The sequence below is a fragment of the Geotrypetes seraphini genome, chromosome 2, assembly GCF_902459505.1.
Source record: "Geotrypetes seraphini chromosome 2, aGeoSer1.1, whole genome shotgun sequence".
NCBI lineage: Eukaryota > Metazoa > Chordata > Amphibia > Gymnophiona > Dermophiidae > Geotrypetes > Geotrypetes seraphini.
The window spans coordinates 499,294,607-499,313,277 of NC_047085.1; the positions used below are offsets into that span (position 1 = coordinate 499,294,607).

The following is an 18,671-nucleotide window of genomic DNA, read 5'->3' on the forward strand; positions in this document are numbered from 1 at the left end:
ACAGAAATAGTTACAGTGCAGTTCCCTCCCTTGCCTCATAACAATGCCATTTTCGAAAAAAACTCCCCATTCTAGGATGCCAATCATCCAGTTTATTCACCACTAGCATTTCTGCCTCTGCTTTTTCTCAGTCTTGGGGCAAATTGCCATCAAAGTTTCAGTTACACTTCTCCCTCCGTATTCGCGGTTTCAGCAACTGTGGTTTCGATTATTCACGGTTTTTAGCTTGCTGGCTCCTCCCCCCCAAATTACATCAGCTTGCATAGAGAAATCGCCGATTCCAAGCGTTTACAGCAAAAAAAATCGCTGATTCCCAGTACTTTCTTCACCGTGTTTTGCCTCTCCTTCAGGAACAGGCCAGGTCTCCCACCATGTGATTCGCGGTTTCACCATATTCACGATGGTTTTTAATAGAAAACAGTGGATAACATATGAAAAAGTTATTCACGGTTTTTCTGTATTCGCAGGTCTGTTAATCCCCTATCACAGCGAATATGGAAGGAGAAGTATAATGTGCCTTTGGTTCTTTCCCATTGTACCTCAATGTCTTCAGAAGTTTGGAGGGCCTTAAGGCAATTGTGGAGTTCAGGAAGTGGTCAGTTATACTGGCTGCATAAAAAGTATGAGAGGATCAGGAGAGGGGTCCATGGAGATAATGGCTTGAGCAACCATTCAGCCTGATTCCATCATCCCCCCCCCAAAAAAAAAAGGGGGCATCTTTTGCAACATCTCATGACATCACTTATTCTGTGAGCTTGAAATGATAATTGATAGAAGACATTTAATAAAAGCAATAGTGCACTGAATGAAAGAATATTAATGGACTTCCTCAAAGCTGAGTGGATTTAACCTCTGACCCCTGGGGGGGGCTTAGAATCTTATAGTGCACACTTAGAAGTAGATTATTGCTGATATGCCTCTCCACTTTTCAAATGGGTTACCCTTGTGTTATCTGACTGGATCATTTTTCTCTCCCTCTGCAGAGGTGGGTTGCCCTGTGGACCGCCTGTACCGGGAGTGTCTTCCAGAAGAGGGCTGCCCGTACAGCTGTGCCCATCTCACTCACCGGATGGACTGTTTCTGGGATGGCTGTGAGGAAGGCTGCCACTGCCCAGTCGGAAAGCTGATCCACAATGGATCCTGCGTCAAGGTACACCTCTTTACATTAATAGCCGTCTATGTACTTCAACTAATCTCCTTGAAGAAAAGTAATCCCAGGGCAGTTGCACCGTAATTCCCACATTAAAGGGTGATATTATCAAAGGATAGTTGTGGAAAAGCAGGGAAAGACTGATAACAGCAATATAAGGTAAGAGACAGTCTTTATTTCAGCCATTATGGCACCAAAATCATTAAACAAACAAAATATTAACAAACGCGGTAAACAGTACACATAATACAATATTCAGCCGTAATCCTACAAGTGGTAAAGACATAAAGATGCCCCCTCTCCTTAGGAATCATTAGATGTGGTAACTGCTGACCAATATTTTCATTGTGTTACATAGCGGGTTATCAGAAAAAAATCTTCACAGACTCCGCATCATACAAAACACGGCAGTTCGATTAATTTTCAACCTTGAAAAAAATCAGATCACGTCGCATCTTATTACCAAAGACTACATTGGTTACCAGTCGAGGCCAGAGTCAGATTTAAGTTTGGTTGATTATGCTATATATGATTATCTTGTGGATCATTTTTTTTATTCATTAATTCCCAACGCCCAGGACGTAATTGTAATTTGTTTGCTTTTCCATCGGTAAAGGGTCTTTTATACAAGTGCTACGAGTATTTTCAATGACTCCTATCTTTTCAGGCAGCTTCTTGTGATAAAGAGTTTGTAAATCTGTTAACAACCCCCCATCCCTCCTTTTACTAAACCACGCTAGAGGTTTTTAGCGCCAGAAGCTGCGCTGAATGCTGTGTGCTGCTCCCGACACTCATAGAGCATCGGGAGCAGCGCAGCTCTGCGTGTTAAAAACCGCTAGCGTGGTTTAATAAAAGGGAACCTTAGTTAGCTCTGTCTCATACCAGCAGTTCAGGAAATTATTGAAAATCTATTTATTTAAGAATTTTTTGTAATTTCTAGGTCATTTGTTTTTATTGTCACTGTTTCATTTTTCTTTTGTAAACTGCATAGAACTCCTAAGGTACTGCAGGTATATAAATACATTTTTACGTTATGTTTCGTGTAGAACTTCTCTATCTTCCCACTGAGTTTTAAGTTTCAAGTTTAATAAAAAATTTGATTAATCGCTTTATCTGAATTCAAAGCGATGTACATATTAATAAAATAAGTTACTAAAAGTAATACAACAGTAGGTAAAACAATCTTGACTTGAGACAAATACGACAATACTAGAAACATATGGAATTCGTAGGGAGAAGTTACATTATAATAAAAGTATGGGGATACATAAAGGGAAAATACATAAGGGTGGGTAGACTGATGAATAAGAGAGAGAAAAAAAACTTATGATTAATTTGAGAATGCATCATTGAAGAGAAAAGTTTTCAATTTACTTTTAAATTTACTGAGCATCTATTGTATTATTTTTCTGTGCTTGGTGGCCTTTGCCTTCCATATATGATGTTTGTTTGGAATATTCTGCGGTACATTCTAGAAACCTGTGAGACTGGTATGTTGTGGGTTAGTTAGAGGGAAAATGGTCCCTGTCCTTTTTTGTCGCTGGTTTTCCTTGCATGCTATGGGGCCTTTAGCTCTAAAACGGATGAATTGTTCAGTCTGTTTGGCTGATTTTTCTCTTTGAACAGGTCTGCCCGTGTATTCTGACTGAGGAGACGTGGCAAGGGTTCAGGAACCATTCGATTTGGCCCAGGGTTCTCCCTGTTGTCCTGACCGAGCAGGGCATGCCAGTCCTTGTTGGCGAGGAGGTGGTGTCGGAAAGCATGATCCACCATGACTGCAGCTCTTGGTATGACAGATCTCGATCTGGCCATGGACGCCTTCATTAAAGTAGACCTGGCACCAGCACTGACTTTATTACAGGGCTACAGAGCCACAGTACCAAGGCTATGCAACAGACGTGGAATAACACTTGCCAGCTCAACTCAACGGAGCTCCCCCTTCATAAGAACATAAGAATTGCTGCTGCTGGGTCAGACCAGTGGTCCATTGTGCCCAGCAGTCCGCTCCCGCGGCAGCCCTTAGGTCAAAGACCAGTGCCCTTACCTGCGTACGTTCTGGTTCAGCAAGAACTTGTCAGCTTTGTCTTGAATCCCTGGAGGGTGTTTTCCCCTATAAGAGTCTCCGGAAGAGTGCTTCAGGAGCAATGACTTGCAGTGCTTGGGTTTATGCTGTGCATATTTTTATGCTATTGAATATGCCATAGTTACCATACCATAGCGTCTAAATATTTCCTTTCCAACAGCCTGTAAAATAAACACGAACCGCTTTTAAGAAGCGATCCCCATCCCTGGTGTTCTATCTTCCCCCCCTCTTCCCTTTAATTAATTTGTATTTAATGATGTAATTATTAAATTTCACCTCCCCCTTTTCCCTCAAGCTCATGTGCGTATTTGTAATTTGTCTATTTAATGTTCACATTTCCCCCCCCCTACAAAAATGTATTTTAACCTTTCATTTTTAGCATTGTAAACCGTCCAGGTGCACGTCGATGGTCGGTATATTAAAATTAATTAAACTTGAAACGTATGATGATTCCTCATAGCCAAGCAAATGCTTCAGAGGCTGACATAAATATTTGCCTAGCATGAACGCAAGCACTACAAGTCATTGCTCCTGAAGAAGACGTGAGGTGAAACGGTGGCCCAGTTGAGCTGAGCTGGTATGTGTCATTCACTATGGGGCTGATTCTTGTCAGGCCGTCAAAAGTTAGGCGGTAGGCATCCAACCGCTGCCTAACTTGTTTTAATTGATGATAAACAACACGGTAATTGACGGCGTCATTTAAAACCAATTAAAAGGGGATTTGAAGAAAAATTGCCGCCAATAAGCAGCCTCCTCTGGCGGCTAGTGGTGCAAAGTGACACAGAAGCCCAGAAAGGGGCGTGGTTAGGGGGGTGGCACCGGACTTTGGCATCACTATGTGCCGCTGGCCACAATTCTGACGTAATCCTAGGCACCGAAAATGTAGGCCTGTGAAACCCAGGCCTACATTTCTGGTGCCAAAAACTGCTGGTCTTCATTTCAAATAAAAGCAGCTGCTGAGTTGATCACGGCAAGGGAATCCCCCTGCTGCGATCAGCTGAGCGGCTGCAGCAGGGAACACTCCTATGAAGGCCCTCAGCAGGAAGGATGCCCACTCCCTCCTGCCAGAACTGCCTCCGGAAGTTCCCAAATAGTTTATTAAAAATTTGATCAAACGCCTTACATACGATTCTGGAAGCGGCATCTGTCAGTGATTGACGTGTGGCAGGTGCCCGTTTTGTAAGCGCCTGACATGGCAGGCCCTGCTTCCAGAATAATAATAATAATAATAATTTTATTCTTATATACCGCCAAAGCCATAGTAGTTCAAGGCGGTTTACAATAAGAAGAGCTGGACAATCAGCGAAATAATTACAATGAAAGTCGTCGAATACATGTAGGTTAAAGAGGTAATCAGAGAAAGTCAGAGTAATAGTCACAATGTAGGGACATCGAGTGCATGTAAGTAGAATACAGAGATAAGGCATTAAGAGTTCATGGATACAAATCGGTTAAACAAGCCCCTATAAGCTTATGAGATACAAGTTATTGACTCTTGAGTGTCGTGTTCCACTCCAAGCTGAGCAGGGATTTTCCAACTGCATTGCTGCCAGTGACAGGCAGTGCTTCAATACCGTGTTTTCAATTAGTAGGGACAGGCAAGTTCCCTGGAGTCCTGCAGAGCCCGCCTGTTCCTCCCTCACTATTGAAAAAGTGAAAGTGAAATAGCACCACCCACTGGCAGGATGGTAGTTGGAGGACTGCTGCTCAGCTTAGAGGGAACAGTTGTCGTGATTATGGGATTTTGAAGAATGCTGAAGAAGCAGGAAATGTGGTTTTTAATTGAAAGTGAAAAACATTTAAAAAAATTAAGAATTATAATAAAATAAAAATAAATTAAATAAGGGACTGGAGATTTTTGACTGATGAAAGAGAGCCTAATATCCCTATGTCATCTATTGTGATAAGCTTGGGATTTAAGAGGTCTTTTCCTCCTTTGAATTAAGATTCAAGAAGCAGAAAGATTGTCGTTGAAATCTATTGCACTTTGCATTTTTGATACGTTGTGTTTTTAGTTACACTTAGGGCTCCATTTACAAAGGTGCGTTAGTGTTTTTAGCGCACACACTGGATTAGCGTGCACTATAGTGCACTCTACCCGAAAAACTACCGCCTGCTTAAGAGGAGGCGGTAGCAGCTAGCGGGTGCGGCACGTTAGCATGCGCTATTCCGCGCGTTAAGGCCCTAATGCACCTTTCTAAAAGGAGCCCTTAAATGCTATCACTTACACCCACTCTGTGGCTGGCATAAGTGATCAGATGTGTTAATACCCAGTTCCACTAGTAGGAATGTGTTATCTCTGAATGTTGAGAAATCCAAAGCTATTTACAAATAAAAAGGGACTTCAGCTTTCTAGCCCTCCCCAAATTAAATCCACACCATTACAGATTGTCACAACAATAAAATTATTGGGCGTAATTTGTGATGCAAATATTACATATCATGAACAAATTAGTGCAGTTGTTAAGAAATGCTTCTATAGAGTGAGAAATCCGTTCCTTATCAAAAATCTTAGACTCAACAGCCATCAATATACTAATACACTTACTTGTAATCTCCAGCCTCGATTACTGTAACGCTCTCTACAAGGGCAGTACACAAAGAAGCTCCATCGCCTCCAAATTATTCAAAATACATCAATAAAAATTATTACCAACTCTAAAAAAATACCCCACTATTGGAAGGGGCACATTGGTTACCAATAGGACACAGAATAACTTATAAAATTCTTCTGAATTGTCCTGAATTCATCAACAGACTTTTGATCCCCTCTAATCCCTCTAGAGCCCTACGTTCCTCTTCAACTCACCTTCTATCCGTTCCCTCACTTAATCATATTTATACGTTACGAACATCTATTTTCTCGGTAACTTCTCCTTGTATTTGGAATGCCACTCCACAGGATCTAAGGCAGGGGTGTCAAAGTCCCTCCTCTAGGGCCGCAATCCAGTCGGGTTTTCAGGATTTCCCCAGTGAAAATGCATGAGATCTATTAGCATACAATGAAAGCAGTGCATGCATATAGATCTCATGCATATTCATTGGGGAAATCCTGAAAACCCAACTGGATTGCGGCCCTCTTGGAGGGACTTTGACACCCCAGATCTAAGGGAAAAACCGTCATTGGATCGGTTCAAATCTAAGGCCCTCTTTTACTAAGGTGCGCTAAATGCTAACGCATGCACGTTAGTCTACGGACGCATTAGCGTTTAGTGCACGCTAATTCAATTAGCGTGCACTAATCAGTTAGCTTACCTTAAAACTTTTTTATTCAGAGACGCTTTTAATACTTTCAGGACGACTTATGACTGTTAACTTTTAACTCCTTCTTTTAGCGGAATTTTAGACATTATTTGCTCCCTTTCCTTTTGTTTTTTCCCTTTTATGTTCTTTCCTATTATTATATTGTAGTTCTTCCCTTTATTACCCGATTGTACAAGTAAGTCTCTAGTCATTGTTTAGTAAGTCCTTAAATGTTGATCTTTGTAAAAATTAAACCTATGGGTTGTATTTTATTGTTTATCACCTTGAAATTTGTTTAGGTGAGTAATCAAATTTTTAATAAAACTTGAAAAACTATTCTATATTCTACATTATCCCAGGACAAGCAGGCAGCATATTCTTGACTGATGGGTGACGGCACCGACGGAGCCCCGGTACGGACAATTCTAGAGTAATTGCACTCTAAGAACTTTAGAAAGTTCTAGCTAGGCCACACCGCGCGTGCGCGAGTGCCTTCCCGCCCGACAGAGAAGCGCGGTCCCCAGTTTCTTAGTTTCCGCGGAGCTAAGAAGACGCGTGTTTCCAACGGCTGTTGAACTCTCTTTTTTCGCCTTCCCGCTCACGTAATTTTTTCTCGTGAATTTATTCACTTTTTATTCTTTTCTTATTTTAAAAAAAAAAAAAAGTCTATTTTTTTCGACTTTTTTCGGTCGGCCCCGGCGGGGCCTGTTGGCACCATCGAAGCCTCGAGCTTCGATTTTGCTACTGCCGTTTTTCCCTTCATGCCCCCTTCACCGGGTTTTAAGAAGTGTCAGCGGTGTGCATGCCCTATTTCTTTATCCGACCCGCACAAGTGGTGCCTTCTGTGTTTGAGTCCGGACCATAGGGCAGAAACGTGCACCCGCTGTAGTTCTCTTCAAAAGAGAACTTTGAAGAACCGCCAAATTCAGCAGCGGATTCTGTTCGGTGCCGCTATGGAAGTTCCACCGGCGTCGACTCCGGCGACTTCCTCCAAATCGGCACCGGTGGTTTCGACACCGCAAGAGGTCTCTTCGGTGTCGCATCCTTCAGGTAAGCCGGCTAAGAAGCCATCCCCTTCTGTCCTTGGCCCGCCAGTCGAACAAGCAGCGAGCCAAGTCCTGCAGACTGCGTGCCGGCCCCGCAAACGCTCCGCTCCCATAGAAGTCACTGCCTCTTCATCGGCATCGACTTCGCCTGAGCGTCGAGCGGCACCGCAGGTACCGAGCAAGAAAAAAGCGGTACCGGTGCCATCGGGACCGTCTCTGGATGAGCGTATAGCCTCCATCCTTCAGGTCCAGCTTAAGGAGCAATTGCAACACCTGCTCCCGGCTCTGCTAACTCCGAACCTTCCGGTGTCGGTACCCACTAAGCCTGCGGTATCGATAGTCGACCAGCCTATGTTATCGGCATCGACGTTATCGGCACCGCTTAAATCTGCCTCTTCCATTTCTATGCCTGTGTTATCGGCAGAGCCGAAGTCTCTTCGACGTACGGCTCACTCGGCCTCTGAGCCGGTACCGCTCTCTGGCACCCGTCCCGTTTTACAGTCACCGGGTACGGTGTCGATGCGTTCAGGCAAATCGGTATGCAAAACCAGGCATACCGAATCCTCTACCCCTTTGTCTCAGGGCCGTCTCCCATCGGTATGGGACCCTGATTTATGGGATGACTCCGATGATCCCCTCGGTACCGAGGAGGATTTTTCATCGGATGAGGCTGACCCATCGGTGCAGGATCCTGCTTGTAAGCCAGAGCACTCTTCCTTCACTAAATTTCTCAGGGAGATGTCAGACTCCTTTTCTCTCCCCTTGGAGTCTGATTCTAAAAAGTCAAAAGCATTCCTAGAGGCTTTGGACTTTGACCAACCTCCCAAGGAATTTTTAAAGTTACCCCTGCATGATATCTTACGGGAAACTTTTTACAAAAATTTGGAAACTCCTCTCACTATTCCAGGAGCTCCAAGAAAACTGGAATCACTTTATAAAGTTATTCCTATCCCAGGGTTTGACAAACCTCAGCTTCCGCATGAATCTCTGCTGGTGGAGTCAACCCTCAAAAAATCTGCAGGCGCTAGTGTATATGCCTCTGTCCCTCCTGGCAGAGAAGGCAAGGCCATGGATAAATTTGGTAAACGACTCTACCAAAATGCTATGTTGGCCAATCGTTCAGGTAACTATGCGTTTCACTTTTCCTTTTACCTGAAACATCTTATCCAGCAGATGGCCTCTTTTGAGAAATATATTCCTGACCGCAAGCTTTCTGCTTTTCAACAATGCAATGCCAGTCTCTTGCAACTCAGGAAGTTTATGGTCCGTTCCATCTATGACACTTTTGAACTGACCTCCCGAGCTACTGCTATGGCTGTAGCGATGAGACGATTGGCATGGCTTCGCATCTCAGACCTTGATGTAAACCACCAGGACCGCCTAGCCAATGCTTCCTGCCTGGGGGATGAGCTGTTGGGAGAATCTCTGGATTCCACCACTCAGAAGCTTTCTGCTCATGAGACGAGGTGGGATACTTTATTGAAAAACAAAAAGAAACCCCATCCTCCTCGTCCTTTCAGGCAGCAGACGTCCTATCAGAGGCGTTTTTCTGCTAGGCCGATTCAGCCTCATCCTCCTCAACCTCGGAGGCAAAGGCAGCAACAACAACAGGCTCGCCAACAACAGCCGCCTGCCATGAAGCCTGTTGCTCAGCCTAAACCGACTCAGCCCTTTTGACTCGCTTCTCCAGGGCATTGCCAGTCTTCCTCCCTCATGTCCTCTTCCGCAATCTATAGGAGGTCAACTGAACATTTTTCTAACTCGATGGGAAGTGATCACCACCGACCAGTGGGTGCTCTCTATCATAGCCCATGGCTACTCCCTCAATTTTCAGACTCCTCCACCGTTAGGCCTGCCAAAAGAGTCTGCTTCCAACAAGTCTCAGTCCCTCCTTCTGGCTCAAGAGGTTCAATCCCTCCTTCTTCTCAATGCCATCAAAGAGGTTCCTCAAGATCAAAGAGGTCAGGGATTTTACTCCCGGTACTTTCTAGTTCCCAAAAAGACCGGAGACCTCAGACCTATATTAGATCTCAGAGATCTCAACAAATGCTTGATCAAGGAGAAGTTCAAAATGCTCTCTCTTGCCACCCTCTATCCTCTTCTCTCTCAGGGCGACTGGCTATGCTCCCTTGATCTAAAAGAGGCTTACACTCATATTCCTATCCATCTGGCGTCCAGGCAATATCTACGCTTTCTCATCAATCAAAACCATTATCAGTACAAGGTGCTACCCTTCGGCCTGGCCTCCTCTCCCAGGGTATTCACCAAGTGTCTGATTGTAGTAGCGGCCTATCTCCGCTCTAACAATTTTCAAGTCTTCCCTTACTTGGACGACTGGTTGATCAAGGCTCATTCTCCTCAGGTGGTTCTGCTGGCCACCAACCAGACCATTCACTTCCTTCGACTGTTGGGTTTCGAAATCAATCTACCCAAGTCGTACCTCATTCCAACCCAGTGCCTTCAATTCATTGGAGCCATTCTGGACACTGTTCTGATGCGGGCGTTTCTTCCATCCAACCGCCTTCAGACCATCCTTCATCTCTGTCGACAGGTGTTTCAACAGATTACCATTTCTGCGAATCACATGATGGTGCTATTGGGGCACATGGCTTCGACAGTACATGTCACCCCCTTCGCACGTCTCCACCTGCGTACTCCTCAATGGACCTTAGCGAACCAATGGTCCCAAGAGACGGATCCTTGTTCACAACACATATCTGTGACCTCGTCTCTTCGACAGTCGCTTCTTTGGTGGTTGACATCTTCAAATCTATCCAGAGGTCTGCTGTTCCATCTACCTCCTCATCAACTAGTCATCACCACAGATTCCTCCCCCTATGCCTGGGGAGCTCACTTGAACGAATTCCAAACTCAGGGGTTTTGGACTGCCCAGGAAAAGAAACACCACATCAATTTCCTGGAACTCCGAGCGATGTTTTATGCCCTCAAGGCGTTTCAACATCTTCTCTTTCCTCAAGTACTACTCATTTGCACAGACAATCAAGTTGCAATGTACTACATCAACAAACAGGGAGGGACGGGCTCTCGCCTGTTGTGTCAGGAATCCCAATGGATTTGGTCTTGGGTGACAGCTCGTCACTTATTCCTGAAGGCTGTCTACATTCAAGGGGAACAGAATTCCTTAGCGGACAATCTCAGCAGAATTCTCCAACCTCACGAATGGACTCTCGATCCCACAACTCTTCAGTCCATTTTCAATCAATGGGGCACTCCTCAAATGGACCTTTTTGCAGCTCCTCACAATCATCAGCTGCCCCTGTTTTGCTCCAGACTCTACTCTCCTCACCGTCTGGCGCCCGATGCATTTCTCCTGGATTGGACCAATCTCTTCCTATATGCATTTCCCCCTCTACCGCTCATGCTGCGGACATTGTTCAAGCTCAAGAGGGAACGAGCCACCATGATTCTCATCGCTCCACGGTGGCCCAGGCAACATTGGTTCTCCCTTCTACCTCAACTCAGTTCCAGGGAACCCATACCTCTTCCACTGTTTCCTTCTCTGCTTACTCAGCATCAACAGTCCCTTCTGCATCCCAACCTGCAGTCTCTGCACCTGACAGCTTGGTTTCTCTCGGGCTGACTTCGGCTCATTCACCCCTTTCTCAGCCTGTCCATTCTATCATTGATGCTTCCAGGAAACCGGCCACTCTTCAATGTTATCAGCAGAAGTGGTCTCGGTTTTCTTCCTGGTGCCTCTTACATCACCATAATCCCATGTCTCTAGCAGTGGGACTGGTGTTGGACTATCTTCTTTCCTTGTCTGACTCTGGCCTTAAATCTACTTCTATCAGAGTTCATCTTAGTGCCATTGCTGCTTTTCATGAGCCGGTTCATGGAAAACCCCTCTCGGCTCATCCTTTGGTTTCTAGATTCATGAGGGGCCTTTTCAATGTGAAACCACCTCTTAAGCCCCCTCCTGTGGTTTGGGATCTCAATGTGGTTCTTTCCACTTTAATGAAGCCTCCTTTTGAACCTTTGGCCACAGCACATTTCAAGTTTCTCACTTGGAAAGTGGTCTTCCTGATAGCTCTCACTTCTGCCAGGAGGGTCAGTGAGTTGCATGCACTAGTGGCCGATCCACCTTTCACTGTTTTTCACCATGATAAGGTGGTTCTACGTACACATCCAAAGTTTCTCCCTAAGGTTGTGTCTGACTTTCATCTTAATCAGTCCATTGTCCTACCTGTATTTTTTCCAAAGCCTCATTCTCATCCAGGAGAACAGGCTTTGCATACCTTGGACTGTAAACGTGCTTTGGCTTACTATCTTGAACGCACGAAACCTCACAGATCATCTCCTCAACAGTTTTGTCTTTTGATCCTAACAAGTTGGGTCGTCCTGTATCTAAACGCACCCTATCCAATTGGCTTGCTGCTTGCGTTTCATTCTGTTATGCTCAGTCGGGCCTGACACTGGAAGGTTCAGTCACGGGCCACAAGGTTAGAGCTATGGCAGCATCTGTAGCTTTCCTCCGCTCCACTCCTATTGAGGAAATCTGCAAGGCTGCTACTTGGTCCTCAGTTCATACTTTCACATCGCATTATTGTCTGGATGCATTCTCCAGACGGGATGGACACTTCGGCCAATCTGTTTTACAAAATTTGTTTTCTTAATGGCCAACCTTCCCTCCATCCCTCTTTTTGTTAGCTTGGAGGTCACTCATCAGTCAAGAATATGCTGCCTGCTTGTCCTGGGATAAAGCACAGTTACTTACCGTAACAGGTGTTATCCAGGGACAGCAGGCAGATATTCTTGCATCCCACCCACCTCCCCGGGTTGGCTTCTTAGCTGGCTTATCTTAACTGGGGACCGCGCGCCTCTGTCGGGCGGGAAGGCACTCGCGCACACGCGGTGCGGCCTAGCTAGAACTTTCTAAAGTTCTTAGAGTGCAATCACTCTAGAATTGTCCGTACCGGGGCTCCGTCGGTGCCATCACCCATCAGTCAAGAATATCTGCCTGCTGTCCCTGGATAACACCTGTTACGGTAAGTAACTGTGCTTTCCTGTACAGAATAAATTCCTACAAGAATACAGGGACCTGTTATATAATTGCCTGCCACATATCTATGGGAAAAAAGCTTACTGGTCTAAACAAATAGTCCAAGGTCACAGGTTTAGGGTTACCAGACATCCAGTTGCTTGAGTTCCAGTTAACAGAGAGTTTGCTGTATCATTATTTTGTTAATTCCATTGTAGTTCTTGCTACAACGGCCAACTGAACTGCACGTTCAACCTATGCACCGTGGATGGTGCCTTTGCTCCGTGGGCACCGTGGACTCCCTGCTCACTCACCTGTGGTGGCCTGGGTAACATGACCAGATCTCGTGAATGTACCAATCCACCACCAGCCAACGGAGGGAAAGACTGCATTGGCCCTAGGATTGACATCAAATACTGCCAGACTCCAGAGTGTGAGGGTAAGGGAGCGCAGAGGCTTTCTTTCAGTTTAAGGTTCCCAAATACTGTGAGGGAAAGCTACTGCTGTGAGTGATATGATCTCTTCGGCATTTTGGAGGGAGCTACTTCTGTGGTCGAAGAGATCTCCTGGGACCTTCATTGAAAGTTGCTTAAATGGGTGATGAGATCTTTTAGGACCCTTCAGAAGGATATATTTCTTTGTTGATGTACTGTATCCTTCAAGGAGAGCAGTTCTTTAGGTCATAAAACCCCTTGAGCTGAATATTGCCCAGATATGATTGGTTGAGTTTAAGATATGTTTTGTTAGCCCTGGTAGTTCCTGCCTGTTCTGGATTTTTGTGCTGAGAGTATTACAGAGAAAGTATCAAATGGCCTTCTCGTAATAGCAAACCCTTTCTAAATTAAATCACAAAGAAAAGCTCAGAATGTTGTCTCTGTCTAACCACAAAAGATAACGTAACATCCCCTTCATGGCGTCTTTGGGTTCGGGGCCCAACCTGGTTGGAGTCCCCCCAAAGCGGTCCCTGTTGGTCCCTCATTTGGTTAGCACTCAGTGCCTCCACCTGACTGGCTAATAAATTAAACTATTTGAACTAAGTACGTAGGCCTAATCATAAACAGCTTCCAACAGTATTCACACATGTAAACAAATACTTATGTAATTAACCCAACAGCATTACCATTTGAACCTTTAAACTTTCTCAGTTCAAAACCCTTTAAACCTCTTCTAGTTCTGATTGGCCAATGCAGTAGCTGCAAGCTCCTCCCAGATTTCTAAGTTAAGTCAGCAAGTGGCTGTGTGGCTAAATCCCTCCTCTACTTTCCAGTCTGCCCTCGCCCAGTCCTCACCCATCCTCTAGAGCTCTCCTCAGAAGGTAGCTGCTGATCTTCCAGGCCAGCTAGGCCTGCTCCTCCTGTAGTCTGCTGGATGCTGTCCGAGCGCTCTGAGAATCGCTGTCCTCCCAAGAGCTCTCCTTCTCTGCTGACCACTCCTATGGAACTTCGTCCCTCTGCTGGGCTACAAGTGCCAATCTGCTGGGGTTCAGATTACCAACCTTCAACAGGACTCTGCAACCACCAGACACAGGACTCCCTCACCTTTCTTCTGTGTGCTCCTAAGAGCTGCTGGTCTTCTTCCAACTTCTGCCCTGAACTCCCAACATCTGTTTTTTGGTTGGGTGGTTTTTCAGGAAAACCTCTAGGAGTACACACCTGCTGAACCCTATAGTAATTAGTAAAAAATTTCCCCTCTAGAGAATTATCTCCCATACAAGTAGAGCATACAGACATAACTCTGTATAATGCAAACTCATCTTCTCCAGATTCCATAAACCTGATCACTATCCCCACACCATCTTCTCTCTCTTTTGAACTCGTGAAGAGTGAATTACCACTTCCCCTGTTCTGATTCAGCTTTTCTCAATTTATAATGCCTACATTATTTGGGCTCATAAGCTTTATTCACTTTCATGAAATAATTTCCCAAAATATATAAAATTCCTTCCAACTGCCTGCGTGTTCATCCCTCAGTGCATGATTTGCATAAGATGTTACCCAGCCTCCTCTGCACACTCAGCCATGTAACTTTTATGAACTTAATGCAATTCTCCTGCAGCCAGACAGGTGGCAGTCAAGAAAATCCTTTCAATTTTCAGATCCAACACAGACAGATAAATGCTGATTTTAAACACACTGTACACAAAACACTGTTTTCGTTTTCAAATTATTCTCAGAAACCCACCCATATGGGGGGCTTCAATAAGTAAATCATCACTTTTGCTATTTTTTAAGTGATGTTGAATATGTTGCCCTCCATTTGTATTCTAGAATGGAAAAGTCACTTGCGGAGATAAAATTTGGTTCCCAACCAAATGCTTCAGATCAAGATGGCGTCAAAGCCTCCTTCCTCCCCCTACTTTCCTCCCAGCAATGCTTAGGAAGTTTCTTGGGAGCTAGAAATGGCAAGCTCATGCCTGGACTAGACTTCCAATATGTAAAGCTCCATCTGTGGCCGTATTCAAAAACTAGGCTAAAGGCCCACCTTTTTGAGGTTGCTTTTCACTCCTAACTCCTATTCTCTTGTTCAGGATTCGTGTATGTTTTAATCATTCCCACCATAAATAATTCCCTAATCCCTTATTTGTCCTGCTTGTCTATCTTGAATAGACTGTAAGCGCTGTTGAGGAGAGACTGTCTCATCTGTGTTTAGTATACAGCACTGCATATATTTAGTAATGCTATAGAAATGATTTATGCTGCTAAAAAATTCTCAGCCCAATCAAGAAGAGAATGATGTGGAGTCATGAACTTATAAATTATTCTACACTTTTCTTGACACTTCATTTCATATCATTGAAACAAAAAATGTCAAGAAACGTGTGGAATAACTTGTAAATTTCATGGCTCCATATCATTCTCTTAATGGTTGGGCTGAGAACTTTTCAGCGGCCCCTTGCAGTAGTAGTACTGTGTTTCTCCGAAAATAAGACTCTATCATATATTAATTTTGGGCCCAAAAAAGGCACTAGGTCTTATTTTCGGGGACGTCTTATTTTTTTTCATGTACAATGATTATCTCTACCTTCCTCTTCTCCACCTCAATTCTTCCTATTTCCTTTCTCTCCCCCACATATGCAGCATCTTTCCTCCCCTCTCACCCATCCCCTTGTACAGTATCTTTCTATCCCTCCCCCCTCCCTCCCATCCCCCCTGTGCAACAGAACCCTTGCAGCTTCTATCCCTCCCTCCTTCCCATCCCTTGTGCAGCAGAACCCTTGCAACTTATATCCCTCCCTTCTTCCCATCCCCCCGTGGAGCATTTTTTAAATCCCTCCCATCGCCACTGCGCACTCCCCCCTCTTCCTGCTGACCCTTTCATCTCTACCACCCATCCGAACCCTGACCGCGAGACCGAAATATAGTACCTTATAACGCAACAGAGGAACGCCCTGGCATTAGAAAGCCGCGATGGGGCCTGTGCTGCCGACGATGCGGTTTGTTATAAGGTACTGTATTTCGGTCTCGCAGCCGGGGTTCAGATGGGTGGGAGAGATTGAAGGGTCTTGGGGGGGAGCGCTGCTGCTACCGGTGACTAGGGTTTATTTTTGGGGGTAGGGCTTATATTAAGACCTACCCCGAAAATCATTGCTAGGGCTTATTTTCAGGGTAGGGCTTATTTTCGGGGAAACACGGTAGTAATAGCTTGCTGTTAAATTGTTAAACAAAGAATTGATTTTAGATTCCTTGGAAGATATGTAGAGCCCAGAGCAATAGGATTCTAAACTTCTTTTTTCATTCTTTCTTTTCAGCAACCCTTGGTCCCACCGTAGAGCCTCCCACTGGCTTGCCAGGTAGATAACAGAGCTTTCACTCCTCAGCATTCATATTATCTGAAATGACTTTTATGTATGGAAGTCTAGGCTTGGAGGACCAAGTTGGTGATGCAGCAAATGCATCTAAGTCTTAGAGTAAAATACTGCAGATCCTATGTTAGTCTTCTTGGATATTTAACAATGAGGATCAGTTATAGGGGACATGTCTTTCACTCATTAATTTAAAAACTTATACCCCGCTTAAAAGCTAAGCGGTTCACAAAATAATTATAAAAAGAATGGTATAAAAATCATTTACACTTAACAGAAGAACTCTTCCAAAAATAACAAGAAAACTATCTTTCAAGAAAAGGCCCCTGTAAATTGGGAGACCCAGTGAAAAGCTGTCACCTACAGCTCATTGTTGAAATTTGAAGCTTGCAACATGCAAGCACACATGAATGCTACACTCATGCTTTTCTGTTTTTGATTTGGGGACTGACTGTGTTTCTATGTGAACATTGTACCAGCACTTAATGTAGAATAGATTTTCCTGCCTCGCAATGCTTCTGATGTCTTCTGACTGATATTGCAACACTTTGTGCAGAGTGGAGGAGTGGCCTAGTGGTTAGAGCAGCGGCCTCGGCACCCTGAGGTTTTGAGTTCAATTCCCACTACAGCTCCTTGTGATTCTGGGCAAGTCACTTAACACTTTGTAGTCCCAGGAACAAAATAAGCACCTGTCTAAAAGATATAAAGCACTTTGTGTAACCTGAAAAGGATTAGGTCCCAATTCCTGCCCCATACTTTCTCTGCCATTTGGAAGTCAGGTGCACCTGGGGACATATTGTAGAGGCAAGAAATGATCTCCAAAACATGTCCAATTTATTGTGACCTTTACATCCCTTTTATATTATTCTACATGAATCAGTGTTGTCAGCATGTGACATAAACACAAACCATATATGGACACAGGTCACATGAAACTTTAAAGACATCAGCATTTTTATATCTCAAGACTGGAGTCCAAAAGGTCAGAAGAGCCTTGGCCAGCAGAGTCCCTAATCTAAAGCTGTTTGCAAATACGGCTTATAAAAACAATTGAATTCACTTCACAACAAGTTAAGAACATATCTTTTCAAACATCAGAGAAGGAAAAACAAACAGGGTCTGGTTTTCTTACAGCTTCAAAACATGGCCTAAGGACATGATACATGTCCCTTCATAACCACAGAGAAAAAGCTGTATATCAGGTTCCATCTCCTTTACCTTATTTTCTTTCTCATGTCTGGTCTGCCAGTGTGAATTGTTTGCACATGTTCTTTCCAGGGTGGGAAGGGGGGTTTCAGCCCTGGTCCTCCTGGACTCCCTGCTCAAAGACCTGCACTGACGCAGAGAACCCAGCGGTGAAAACACGGACACGTTTCTGCGCCAGAGGGATGAATTGCACCGGAGAATCATTCCAGGAGCAAAGCTGCAATCTTCCTCAGTGCACAGGTAATGCAACACTGCACCAGCGCAACCGTCTCCCTCTTTGGTACTCCGGTAACACATGAACCTTACACTGCCCTGCTGACAAACTCACAGCATACAGAGAACACTTCACTGCACTGACACCATCGTAATCAGTGGCGTAGTGAGGGGGGGGCGCGGTCTTCCTCGGGACGCTGGCACCCTTCCTCCACTCAACCCCTCCTTCCCACTCTTCTCCCCTGCCGTGTGTGCGCCCCTTCCCTTCCCTTATACCTTTTAAACTTCAGCACGAGCAGCCACAAACTTGCGGCCCGCGTTGATTTCGGCGCTCTCTCCGACGTCACTTCCGGGATGTCAGAGAGTGCTCAAGCCAACACGGGCAGCAAGTTCGTGGCTGCTTGCTCCAAAGTTAAAAAGCTACTGTGAAGAGGCGTGCCCGCATGGCCAGGGGGGGTAGGGAAGAGGGCGAGATAAGGGCGCCACTGCCCCAGGCGCCGCTCACCATCACTACGCCACTGATCACATTCACTTCCCTCTTATGGCCCTGGAAGCCCACAGGACATGTGCTCCCTAACGTCACATTCCATTCACAGCACAAACAGAGCACACTTACAAATATCATATCACACCGCACCACCAGAAACGCAATGGGTAGCACAGTCACTATTTTCATATCACACCAGCATCCACAAAGTACACTTCACACTGACACCCCCGCAGCTCATAGGTGACACACTTCAGTTCTTATATTGCACCGATAACCCCACAGCAGAGAGATAATGCATTCACAAAATGTTGGGCAAGTTAATATTTTGATATACAGTACTCCCCCGAAATTCGCAGGGGTTCCGTTCCAGGAACCCCCGTGAATTTCAAAAAACCGCAAATACGGTTTTTAGGCAGGGGAAACAGGAGAGGGCAGCTGG

The 18,671-nt window shown here is 45.0% G+C and overlaps 1 protein-coding gene across 1 annotated transcript in view; it reads left to right on the plus strand.

Moving 5' to 3' along the window:
- Positions 1-18,671, plus strand: part of LOC117354948 (SCO-spondin-like) — a 441,431-nt gene that overhangs the window by 314,716 nt on the left and 108,044 nt on the right. Inside the window, 5 exon segments of the mRNA XM_033932909.1 lie at positions 984-1,150; positions 2,777-2,937; positions 12,740-12,960; positions 16,270-16,311; positions 17,602-17,769. Of these exon segments, the coding sequence (XP_033788800.1) occupies positions 984-1,150; positions 2,777-2,937; positions 12,740-12,960; positions 16,270-16,311; positions 17,602-17,769 (759 nt within the window).